The sequence below is a fragment of the Xyrauchen texanus genome, chromosome 17 (genome assembly GCF_025860055.1).
Source record: "Xyrauchen texanus isolate HMW12.3.18 chromosome 17, RBS_HiC_50CHRs, whole genome shotgun sequence".
In the NCBI taxonomy this organism is placed as follows: domain Eukaryota; kingdom Metazoa; phylum Chordata; class Actinopteri; order Cypriniformes; family Catostomidae; genus Xyrauchen; species Xyrauchen texanus.
The window spans coordinates 19,823,354-19,836,513 of record NC_068292.1 but is presented as its reverse complement, the minus strand read 5'-3'; the positions used below and the strand labels follow the sequence as shown (position 1 = coordinate 19,836,513).

Below are 13,160 nucleotides of genomic sequence, written 5' to 3'. Positions count from 1 at the left end.
TCAGAATTACCATGCACATACATGTACTTTTCCTCTCACATACACATATGAAACCAAATTCATTCACATACTATAGTGAAATGCTCACACACATACAAGTGAAATGCTTTTACAAACACAACTGAAACGCTCTCATACATACAACTGAAAATATTACGCTCACACACACAACTGAAATGCTCACACACACACAACTGAAATGCTCACACACACACACAACTGAAATGCTCTCACACACACAACTGAAATGCTCACACACACGCAACTGAAATGCTGTCACACACGCAACTGAAACGCTCTCACACACACAACTGAAACGCACTCACACACACAACTGAAACGGCTCTCACACACACAAGTGAAATGCTCTCATACATACAACTAAAATGATTACACTCTCACACACACAACTGAAAAGCATTTCAGTATGTTGTATGAAAGCATTTCAGTATGTTGTATGAAAGCATTTCAGTTGAAACGAAGCACATTTCAGTTGAAACGAAGGTGGTTAAAGTACCCACTCCACTCCAGTTGGTGGCAGTAGTGCACCTCAAGACGAATAACTAGAAGCTGTTGAAAGAAAGCATAGTAGAAAACCGCGCCTTCCACAACATAAGCGACTGTTGACCGTTAGTTCACCCGCCAATTGCACTACACCAATGTCTTCCCAACAACAGCAAAGAACATTAGTCGATGCAGCGGGCTTGCTGAACACCATATTGGCTTCAGCGGAGACCATCAGAACACTGTCAAATGCCACAACAATTGGCCAGCAGCCGACCGTTGCAACTCCAAGTGTGGACACGTCGATGGACGATCACCTAGCGTCGCTCTTCCCTTCCCGCCAGCATAGCAGCTTTGCATTGTCAACTGCAGGTCCAGTCAGGAGAGAACGTGCTCCACCACGTTATCAAGCACAGCAATGTTTCAGCCCATGGACGTCAGGCAAAAGGAGAACAAGGTAAGTTAGCTAGAAACCAGCTTGCTACAGCTTGTCATTTTTAAAACTAGAAAGACCACTAATCACAGCACCTAACTTAAGTTAGCTGTAGATAACGTGATGTATCCTCCAAACACCCATTTTCGTCATTAGGAAATAAAAATGACAAGCTGAAGCAAGCTGGTTTCTAGACGAAGTATAGCTTGCAGTCTTAAATACAACTTATATGAAAAGCATTAAGATATAGGGGTGTATAATCATTGTAAAACAAATCTTACCTTGACGTTGTCTTGCCAAGACACACCGGTCTCTCCAGGTTGGGTTGTAGACTCATTTGGCTTCAGACTGACGCGAGTCACGCGACGCCGGTTCAACGAATAACGTGATTGGCCAAATCAATTCAACAAGGTAACAACACAAGCGTTGATTGGATCTCACTCCGGCCAACGTTTGTGATCAGCTAGCGAAATTAAATCTATTTTTATACTTTAATGTGCAACAATTGGCGTTGGAAACAATCGGTAAGCTTTTTGTGAATTATTCATACAGACAAATAAAAAAAATGAGCCAGACAGCTGCTGGGTAACTATCAAATCAAAAACTAAACGAGATAGACGGACTCGGCCCACCGCCTATATGCTTTCTTTCAACAGCTTCTAGTTATTCGTCTTGAGGTGCACTACTGCCACCAACTGGAGTGGAGTGGGTACTTTAACCACCTTCCGTTTCAACTGAAATGTGCTTCCGTTTCAACTGAAATGCTTGAATACAACATACTGAAATGCTTGCATACAACATACTGAAATGCTTGCATACAACATACTGAAATGCTTGCATACAACATACTGAAATGCTTTCATACAACATACTGAAATGCTTTTCAGTTGTGTGTGTGAGATTGTAATCATTTTAGTTGTATGTATGAGAGCATTTCACTTGTGTGTGTGAGAGCGCGTTTCAGTTGCGTGTGTGAGCATTTCAGTTGTGTGTGTGAGAGCATTTCAGTTGTGTGTGTGAGAGCATTTCAGTTGTGTGTGAGAGCATTTCAGTTGTGTGTGTGTGAGAGCATTTCAGTTGTGTGTGTGAGAGCATTTCAGTTGTGTGTGTGTGTGAGCATTTCAGTTGTGTGTGTGTGAGCATTTCAGTTGTGTGTGTGAGAGCATTTCAGTTGTGTGTGAGAGCATTTCAGTTGTGTGTGTGTGTGAGCATTTCAGTTGTGTGTGAGAGCATTTCAGTTGTGTGTGTGTGAGAGCATTTCAGATGTGTGTGTGAGAGCATTTCAGTTGTGTGTGTGTGTGAGCATTTCAGTTGTGTGTGTGAGAGCATTTCAGTTGTGTGTGTGAGAGCATTTCAGTTGTGTGTGTGTGTGAGCATTTCAGATGTGTGTGTGAGAGCATTTCAGTTGTGTGTGTGTGTGTGTGAGCATTTCAGTTGTGTGTGTGAGAGCATTTCAGTTGTGTGTGTGTGTGTGAGCATTTCAGTTGTGTGTGTGTGAGAGCATTTCAGTTGTGTGTGTGAGAGCATTTCAGTTGTGTGTGTGAGAGCATTTCAGATGTGTGTGTGAGAGCATTTCAGTTGTGTGTGTGTGTGAGCATTTCAGATGTGTGTGTGAGAGCATTTCAGTTGTGTGTGTGTGTGAGCATTTCAGATGTGTGTGTGAGAGCATTTCAGTTGTGTGTGTGTGAGCGTTTCAGTTGTGTGTGTGAGCGTAATATTTTCAGTTGTATGTATGAGAGCGTTTCAGTTGTGTTTGTAAAAGCATTTCACTTGTATGTGTGTGAGCATTTCACTATAGTATGTGAATGAATTTGGTTTCATATGTGAGAGGAAAAGTAGTTGTATGTGCATGGTAATTCTGAATAATGTCCCTAGGGGCACCTCATACGAAGGTCCCCCACCCCTCTCAGACTCGAAACTAAAGGATGTAATGAGGTGCAGGACTGAAGACCTCAAAGAATGGGCGACTAACGACAGACGAAACACCCACACGGAGCGTGCGCTGAGCTGTCGGACTGAAGCTATAAAGCAAGTGAAGACTGAGGCGACACAGACTATCACAGACTTGGACCACACTGAGATCAAGCGGATTTAATTGGATCTTTTTGAAGCGAATGGTTTTAAAGGTAAGACTGCCGTTCAATTAGATGTGTCCAGCTCGCACCTAATTCCACTAGCTCATCGGCGTTTGTTAAAAGCAAGAAAGAAGATAAGGGACATTTTTGCCGGGTTTGATACTTTTGTTATATTATCTTAAAGTCTTTCAGATAAACCCTTTGTTGGTTCTGCCAACAATTCATCCCTTACAAAATACGGTTCGAAGTATTTAATATTAGGATGTTATTATTGTTATTATTAGCATTACTGTATGTTCTTCGATATTACCGTTTGAATAATATACACCCAACTGAGGTAAACAAGGACACACAACTTAAATAAAAACTTAGGCATGTAGCTTATCTGATGCCAACGAAACAGAAACAAATCTATATGTATTTTGTTTTTAAATAAAGCGCGTTTCATCTTTACTGTGCTGTTGAGAATAGAAATGAGCAGAGGTGAGCGGTTGATGTTTATTTCAGGACTTCAGGTGGCAGATTCTGCAGGTGACTGAAACAGAGCGCGAGACAAAGACAGACTTGCAAATGAATTCAACAGCATTGTGGATTTTTTTTTAACGCTTTTGCTTGAGTATAAATATCAAACTGAAAGGAAATCAAAGGAGCAGTTTCCTTAATAGCCTGCGTATTTATCCCAGTGTAGCTACAGAAATGGTGAATAAATAAAAACATGCGCGAAGGAACATTACAAGTGATATGCACCTGCTATTAATTTGAAAGGATTTCCACATGGAATTGCAGAACAGACATCATATATGCTTGTGACAAAAGATGATATCGTAGAATAACCCATTTGTAAAGATGTAAAGAAAACTGACATGACCCTAATTTAGACCACTGTTTAAGTTAAATGGGGGTGCCCTCTTGAACAAGCCTGGGCGGCTTCCTCTCTAAACACATCTTCAGTCTTCTTATCCGGGATAAATGACAGGAGCCGTAGAGGCCTGCTTGTTCTCAGGAACAACAATGGTCCTCAGGAAGCCCATTATACTGGCTGTCCATCAAAATTCAACAAAGTCTGTACTGTTCTTGACCCACAGAGTCTTGGTCCTCCTGCCCCCTCCCTCTATCTGTCCTGAAATCCCCTTGAGGCCACACAGCTTCAGTGAATTGCCCCACTGTCTGTTTCTCTCTGTGTAGGTGCAGAGGAGGCATCACTCTCACGGCTGTAAGGATGCAGGTGTCGGGATTGAGGATTAAGCTGTGGTGTCCGCTTATCTCTCTGGCTCTGATTCAGTTTTTCACCCCTGTTTCGGCTCAAGGTAATTGCTGTCTTCAACAAATGTGCTTTGGTGTCTTTGATGGTTTACAGTTGGCATTTTGCTCTGGTACTTTGGGCTGTTGTGAGGTTCTGGTTTTGGGTGTGGATCCTGGTTGTCATTCAGGACCCAGAATTTTGGGCACAGCCCAGTTCCAATATTGTTTAATTTACAAAAGTAAACAAAACATTTCTTTAAAATCAAACATTGAAATTCATTAATATTACTGTTTTTGAGGATGAGATTGTGTCATGCAACCTGTCCATGTTGGCATCTGCTTAATTCGGCTAGCTTCTACCAAGTGACGGATGAGTTTGCACCAACATACTGTTTGAGTAAACTTTGACGTCAACAATGGAAAGTTTAGAATGGAATGTTTTCTCCTCCATTTAAAAAGTTGAGAATTACTACCACCCCTGGAGTCACTAGTTCAAATCCAGGGTGTGCTGAGTGACTCAAGCCAGGTATCCAAAGCAACCAAATTGGCCCGGTTGCTATGGAGGGTAGAGTTACATGAGGTAACCTACTTGTGGTCGTGATTAGTGGTTCTCGCTATCAGTGGGGTGCGTGGTAAGCTGTGCGTGATAGCGGAGAGTAGCATAAGCCTCCAGTGCTGTAAGTCTCCGCAATGTCATGCACAGCAAGCCACATGATAAGATGTGTGGACTGACTGTGTCAGAAGTGGAGGCAACTGAGACTTGTTACATCTGTTTAAACGAGATATGTGCATATTAGCAGATGTATGTATGATATTAGTTTTATCAATATTTTATCATTAGGCAAGACAGTTTAAAGTTACAAGGAACTGTTGAGGAGAGAGAGGGAGAATGAAACAGATAAGCACTTTAACACAATGAGCTCAAATGTGTCTGCTGCTGTTCTGTTAAATGGCAGTGTGTTGTACACCGGTCTATTTTTGTAGTAACACGATGCACGTAACAACAAAATGAACCATGGCTGGTCGTTTACATGTCCCAGTCACTTCACAACAAGCAGGTGATTTTCGCCGCCCTCAATAATCCAAACAGGAAAATTATTGGCCGATTTGATAATTCAAAAAGTCATAATATTAGGCGAATTTCCTCTGCGATATATTGGTCGACCACTAAGCAAGACTAACTAGAACCACTGCTTTAAAAGAATAATTTACCCCAAAATTTTAATTCTGTCATAATTTACTTATACCTCATGTCCTTCCAAACCTTTATTGAACATTCTGATCTGTCTTTTCAAAACACTGGGAGCTGCCTCAATTTAAAGCTTAAAAAAGACCCAAAAGTAACATAAAAGTAGTCCGTGCGACTTGTACGTCATATTCCAAGTCTTCTGAAGACAAACGATAGGGTTTGGAAATTGAAATCCTTTTTCAGTGAAAATTGTAGTGCATAAGTGAGAAAAAATGCTTTGGAGTTTCAGGTTTGGAATGACATGAAGGTATGTTTTTTTGGGTGACCTATCCCTTTAATATATGAGATGATATCTTGATTGTTCTTTTTGGGATTCTATTGCATTATCAAAGCAAAATATTTACCTTGTTGCTATAAATGAATAGACACATCTGACGCTTTATGGTTGGGACAGACACATCACTGTTTACACCTGGTCTTTTAAATGCATCTCCTGTGACAACTTGTGATCAGATTTGGAGGGGAGGGACTCTGTTTCATGACCACATACATCAATCACTATGTCAGCGTATTACTGCATGATATTAAAGTAGAAGTAGTAAAGTCAGAATTCCAGATGCAGCTGAAATTTAAGCACAAAACCAATATTTCGAGCAGAATTGTCAGTTATTTTAGTGGATTAGTTTCATTAACTACTGCATGTTGATTTCAGACACAGTGAAGAAGATCTGTGAATCTCTCATGCTTGTGTGTGTATTCTCTTTTTTAAATGTTCTGATCGGATGGTTATTTCCTTTTAAACCGCTCGTAACTAGCAAAATTTAAACTCTTGTTTTAGCGCAGTGGTTAATTGACAGGTGAGTGGTGGTGCTGCTTCATTGCTGTCCGGGATGCATCCAGGAAGGATTAGCATTTACACCTTAAATGTGATGCGTTCATATGCGTTTTTGACCACATTCGTATGTGGTTTTTGTGATCCGATCACAAAACATTTTAGACCCCCTTTAGACTTAGCACTGACCACATGTGATCGGATCACCAAAAATACATCTTAATACCAAGTGGAAATGGGGTCTTAGTCTCCTGCTTCTCAGATGTTTCTCTTAAAAAGGCCCCATTGATATGTATTTTTCAGAGGAGATCTCAAAGGTGTCTGACCTTGTGCTCACATGGTACCAAATTCAAATATTTCTCATCAAATTCTTCCAAAACCAGTTTATCTGAGCTATGCTTTCCACATTAATTTAAGAGCTCTTTACTCTTATTGTATGTTATTGTCTCTTTTTATTTCTCCTAAGTAATTACAGGTGAAACTCGAAAAATTAGAATATCGTGCAAAAGTTCATTAATTTCAGTAATTCAACTTAAAAGGTGAAACTAATATATTATATAGACTCATTACAAGCAAAGTAAGATATTTCAAGCCTTTATTTGATATAATTTTGATGATTATGGCTTACAGCTTATGAAAACCCCAAATTCAGAATCTCAGAAAATTAGAATATTACATGAAATCAATAAAAAAAAAGGATTTTAAATACAGAAATGTCGGCCCTCTGAAAAGTATAATCATGCATATGTACTCAGTACTTGGTTTGGGCCCCTTTTGCATTAATTACTGCCTCAATGCGGCGTGGCACTGCTGAGGTGTTATGGAAGACCAAGATGCTTCAATAGCGGCCTTCAGCTCTTCTGCATTGTTTGGTCTCATGTCTCTCATCTTTCTCTTGGCAATGCCCCATAGATTCTCTATGGGGTTCAGGTCAGGCGAGTTTGCTGGCCAATCAAGCACAGTAATACCATGGTCATTGAACCAGGTTTTGGTACTTTTGGCAGTGTGGGCAGGTGCCAAGTACTGCTGGAAAATGAAGTCCGCATCTCCATAAAGCTTGTCTGCTGAAGGAAGCATGAAGTGCTCTAAAATGTCCCGGTAGACGGCTGCGTTGACTCTGGACTTAATAAAGCACAGTGGACCAACACCAGCCGATGACATGGCTCCCCAAACCAACACAGACTGTGGAAACTTCACACTGGACTTCAAGCATCTTGGATTGTGTGCCTCTCCATTCTACCTTGGTTTCCAAATGAGATGCAAAATTTGCTCTCATCAGAAAAGAGGACTTTGGACCACTGAGCAACAGACCAGTTCTTTTTTTCTTTAGCCCAGGTAAGACGTTTGACATTTGAAGCCCATGTCCAGGACCCGCCTGTGTGTGGTGGCTCTTGATGCAGTAACTCCAGCCTCAGTCCACTCCTTGTGAAGCTCCCCACACATTTGAATGGCCTTTTCCTGACAATCCTCTCCAGGCTACGGTCATCCCTGCTGCTTGTGCACCTTTTTCTTCCACACTTTTCCCTTCCACTTAACTTTCTATTAATGTGCTTTGATACAGCACTTTGAGAACATTCAACTTCTTTTGCAATTACCTTTTGAGGCTTTCCCTCCTTGTGGAGGGTGTCAATGATGGTTTTCTGCACAACTGTCAGGTCAGCAGTCTTCCCCATGATTGTGAATTCAACTGAACCAGACTGAGAGACCATTTAAAGGCTCAGGAACCCTTTGCAGGTGTTTAGCTGATTAGAATGTGACACTTTGAGCCTACAATACTGAACCTTTTCACAATATTCTAATTTTCTGAGATTCTGAATTTGGGGTTTTCATAAGCTGTAAGCCATAATCATCAAAATTATATCAAATAAAGGCTTGAAATATCTTACTTTGCTTGTAATGAGTCTATATAATATATTAGTTTCACCTTTTAAGTTGAATTACTGAAATTAATGAACTTTTGCACGATATTCTAATTTTTTGAGTTTCACCTGTATAGTCAAAGTTCAAACTTGATAGTTTAATGAAACATAGCTAAGAACTCCATTAAGTCTTCAGAGTGAAAGAGCAACTTCTGAGCAATACAATTTTCCTGTGGGAACCCTTAATTAAGCAATTTGTCTGGATGATATATTTAACGTCTCCTCATAAAGCTCCATGGGTGTGGTGAGACATGTAGACATGCCAACCCATGTAATTTCCATAATTTCCACACTGCTCAGATTTGTGGAAATGTACATGAAATGCAGAGTGTTTCTGGCTGCTCACTTCACCAGTGTAAAGCAGGTATTAACATTTTAGTTCCATCAAAAAAGATTTTCGTGCTTGTGTAAAATAAACATATGAAGCAGGTGCGGATTCCCCTGACAGGTGAGTAAATGGAAGAACGATGATAAAAGGACTCGGTGGATTTTGGAGTAAGAACTACGCTGATGTTTTAGCCTCAGAAAGGATAAAAGATAAACACATCAAAGGCTCGTGGATTTTTGGGAGCATTTCTCTAATATGCAGACAGAGACAGGACCTCCTCCTATCTCTGGTTTCAAGTTACATGTCAGCACTTGTCAACCTTTAACCACTATGGCAGTCGTTCCCATCCTCCCCCTTAATCTCCAACGGAGTCTGTTTGCCACAGACCCATTAAAAACCAAACGCCAGGAGACGTAGATACCTGGGAAGGGGTGTTTGAGTAAGCTAAGACAGTTTTCCAAAGAATATTATGTAAAAGAGCCAAATTTATGCACTGACAGTCACAGTACTCTTTCAACTAGCTTCCAGGAATAATGCTTTCTTTCCCTGCAAGTTTTTTTTTCTTTCCTTCATGTTATTGAATGTATTATGTTCTTCTTCATTATTCATGGGCCATGAGCAAATTTCAGCACCCCAACAAGTTGGCATTTACTTTCCAAAATTGTATTTCATATGCATTTTTAATCTATGTCATAGTGTGCAGACACTGAGCTTGCACTACACCAGAATATTTTCATCTACCAAGGTGGTTACATTATATGCAGACAGTCCAAAGGGATTTTGTTTTCTCCAAATTCTCTGGATGGCTGTATCTGTACCAGTGTTAATGTTTCATCCCACTCACATACATTACTGGATCATAACTGCTGGGAAAAGCTACTTTTAGTTAGTTACTTAAATTAAGGGTCTAGGAGTGTGGTGTGGTTGTCCATGAGAAGCAAGATTTCCACCCAACAGGAAACCCAGCAGTGTTCCCTTCCTCAGGTTGGTGCACCGAGATCAGTTTCTGTGTCTTATCTCTGACTTCTAAACACTATATTTCCAATAGTATTGACTTTTGAGTTGTATCCTAACATTGTCTTCTTACATTTCTCTTTCTGTTTGTGCCAACATGGTTTCTTTATAGGCACACTGTACTTTATGTGGCTCAGTGACTTCCTTTCCCTTTGGCATGTGAATTATAGGCTGTAAGAAAAGAAAAACATTGATTAGTCAATGTTTCATTACCTTTCATGGGGATGTGTGATGTTTGGGTGTGGTGATCTCTTATAGGTCTAACACAGTTTTACTAACTGATTCTGAGTCAGATGGCAAAGTTTATATCTGCAGATGAGTTTTTGGAATTGAATTATGTACGATGACTCCTAATCAGTTGTCTATAGCCACAGACTAAAGGAATATGTTCTTGTCTCTCTATTGATGCTTTAGATGTAGAAAGCAATCCTTTCTGGGCTTTAAAAGTTACAATCTCTTTTCAGTTACCATTTTGACATTCTTTTTGAGCCATCTCTCTTCCCTTTTTTGATTTTATGTGACAAATGGACAATAAAACCTTATAATAATATTAAATCACCTGACATTTGCAGCAATTTATATACTGTAAATCACCTGGAAACATACCAAAACAGCTAGTGTAAACAAGGGAGTGAGAATATGACTTGAAATGAATTCTTTCCATAGATTTCATCAAATGATTATTACTACATGCATGCCCCCACCTTTTATAGCTGTATACAGTTTTAAAAATGATTTCACAATACACATTTGCAAATGTTATAAATCTCCATTCTTCCCTTGCAGTTCCAGCCCCTCGAAGACTTCGATTTAAAGTTCTGAGTGCAGGCATGCTGCTTGTCTCATGGAGGGAACCAAAAGGAGAATATGATGGCTACAAATTTATATATAATAGTGAACCAGGTAAAAAGCAATTATATAAGATTGTTTTTTGTTTGTTTCTGTATTGTATGATTTTTCCAAATTAATTTGAAGTAGCATCAACATATCACACTGTCTACTAAGTCTATTATTATATTATTCTAAGTCTATTATTGATGAATTACCAACTGTCTTTTACTCTTTTTAAGCCTCAATCAATTGTTCTTATCAAATGTAATCAAAGGTAGTATCAGACTGCTTTCCATGAGGCCATAAAGATGTGACTGTTAACCTTGTCAGATCTGAAGGACTCTATGTTTCTACACATATTTGACAATAGTCCTTGACTGGGCCTTTGGTTCAGCTCCAAATAACACAGAAACAACCAAGCTCATTCTTTGGTTTTATGTAGACCAGGTGCCATCAGCTCTGTAAACTTTCCCTTTTGTTAAACACTCACAAACCCCCGTTCCGAGGTAACAATGAGCCATGTCGAAACTCATTATTTCTGAGTGCATTCCTGAGCTGAGTGTATTTTAAGCTTGGCTCAATGGAATGGATATTCATCAGCCAGCCCCGGAATAGGACTTGTTTCAATTATAGCAGCTCATTTGCTGTGTTTCTGTGTCCAAAGTGGCATTAATCGGCATGGTAATTCTCCCTATTGGATAGAATTGAGGTATTAAAGTGATGGAATGGGTCAAATGAGGACTGGTGAGGGTTGTATCAATCACAGAGAGCGGGTCAATACGACTCTTTTGTGATTAAGGTGGAGAATTCCAGGTTCTGGTACCAAGTCGGAATCAAAATGGGTCAGCAGGGGATACTGTCCGATCCAGTTGCCTGTGTTTACAGTATCAGTTGTCGGCTGTGTGAGGGTTCAGTTTCCACAACAACACTGGCATCCCTTAGACATAAAAAAACAACCAGAAAGTGGTAAAGTTGAAGGGACAAGGGAGAGTTATTATTCAAAATGTTTAAAGATGAAGTGTATAATCTCTGCACCACTACTTCACCAAATGTAATTGCAGAAATAACAACTGTTTTCAAACAGGTTTCCCAAACACTCCCCCAGTCCTTTATTTGTCATCAAACAAATAGTCCTGTCCCAAACTCACACAATTGGTTGAGCAAATGGCTTTGTTGAGCTGGTCAAATTGCTTAAACAAATGAAGCAATGTTTACATAGCCCCACAAAGCCTCAGTGTTACGCTTTTTGGGGGAATCAGTCTACACATCACTTAGAGTTGTCTCTGAATATTAAGATGGGATAAGAGAAAGTATTTTAACACTGAATTACACGCTTCACCTAATTACTCTTGAAAAACTGTATTCTGTCCGATGGCATCTCATTGCTTGCTTTAGACAAGACTAACCTTTAGACTCATGTTTTTTTCTCTGTCATATTGGACTTGTACCACCAACTTTGCTGAGTTCAAAACAAAATAAGTGCATACGATGTCTTCTATTTGGCTTGTATGTTTGACAGCAGCTGCGCTCCATTATTTAAGCAAGAGATTTTCTTAAATTTAGCATTTACAAGCATGCAATGATTTCAAATCTATTTTTAGAGGTTATAAATGACTATTTTTCCCTCGAAAGCCTGCTGCTTCATCCTTTTTGGAAATCAAAGCATGAAGGCAGACGTATGCTTACGGCAAAGTGATTCTATATTTTGGTCTTGTTTGAACAAATGAGAATTGGAGAGTTTTGATGTCTTTTGTGTCGCCAGGATGAGAGACAATTTTGCTGTCTGTAGCAATTTTCTTGTACTTTTTTATGAAGCCTGATGTGCAAAGTCATCAGCAAACTATGCTTCTCCAGTTCTGATTCTCTCTGCTCAGAGCCTAACCCCAATCACACTCCCATGGCTGCTGAGCCAGCAACTCCCACTCCCCTTCAATTGATCTCTCAGCAAGCCATGAGGATTTTAATCAGGATCATTGGTCAGGGATCTGAATTGCTGGGGCAGGCTAGTTCATCACATTGAGGGATCCACTGTCTAGGCATAACCATTTTCAAATGTATGTAAATTAAATTAAAATTAACTTTAGGGAAAGTTAGGGAACTTTAACTGCTTTTCTAATTCATCAATATGCTTATTTGGTCTGTATTAAAGATAGGTCAGTACCCCGAGATAGCAAACGTTTTGATTTCCTCGCAAAATTCACAGAACGACCAAAAACAAAAATTTCTTTAAAGCTTCATGAAACAAGAAAAATGAGTTTGTGGCCAAGACCTTTTTGGAGCAGACATTTGTCACTGTCAGTATATTGCTAACAAACTTCATGAAGTTGTTTGCTGTGCAATGGCCATAAAGCTTCCACCCACAGATTGCATTTGTGTAATAACTTGGAATCACAACTTATCAAGGCAGTACTTTACTGACTTGATATGTGGAACAGCAAAGTAATTATAAACTTTCTCCTTATGGTCAATACACAAACAAGTTTGAGTGTTTCTAAAAGCATGAATGGACCATCTATCCATTAACCATTTTGACAACCTTACAAGACTAGACAGAGGCACTGACCAGAAGCTTAGTTTTTTCCTCAGTCAAACTAAAACAATAACTTGTTGTGTCAGGGTGGAGGGTGGGGCTGGGTGGTGATTCTGCAAACTCGGTCCCTTATCAGGGTAATTATGCCTCTGAGAGAGATGTAGGCTGACTGCGGATGGTGGTGCGACAGAGAGAGTTTGTTTACGGGCAGCTGACCGCTGAAACGCGGCAGGGTCTGAGACCGGGAGAACCGGTCAATTGTC

At 39.9% G+C, this 13,160-nt stretch overlaps 1 protein-coding gene across 4 annotated transcripts in view; it reads left to right on the top strand.

Annotated features, from left to right (window-relative positions):
• The first annotated feature begins 2,942 nt into the window (after positions 1–2,942).
• LOC127658463 (collagen alpha-1(XIV) chain-like) overlaps positions 2,943–13,160 on the top strand; it is a 176,011-nt gene continuing 165,793 nt past the window's right edge. For 3 of the 4 annotated variants that reach the window (XM_052147788.1, XM_052147785.1, XM_052147786.1), the window contains exons 1-3: positions 2,943–3,063; positions 4,198–4,319; positions 10,323–10,439. In XM_052147788.1, coding sequence (XP_052003748.1) covers positions 4,232–4,319; positions 10,323–10,439 — 205 coding nt within the window. In that variant the 5' untranslated portion in view covers positions 2,943–3,063; positions 4,198–4,231. The remainder of the gene's footprint in view (positions 3,064–4,197; positions 4,320–10,322; positions 10,440–13,160) is intronic. The other variant, XM_052147787.1, reaches the window with a different exon arrangement.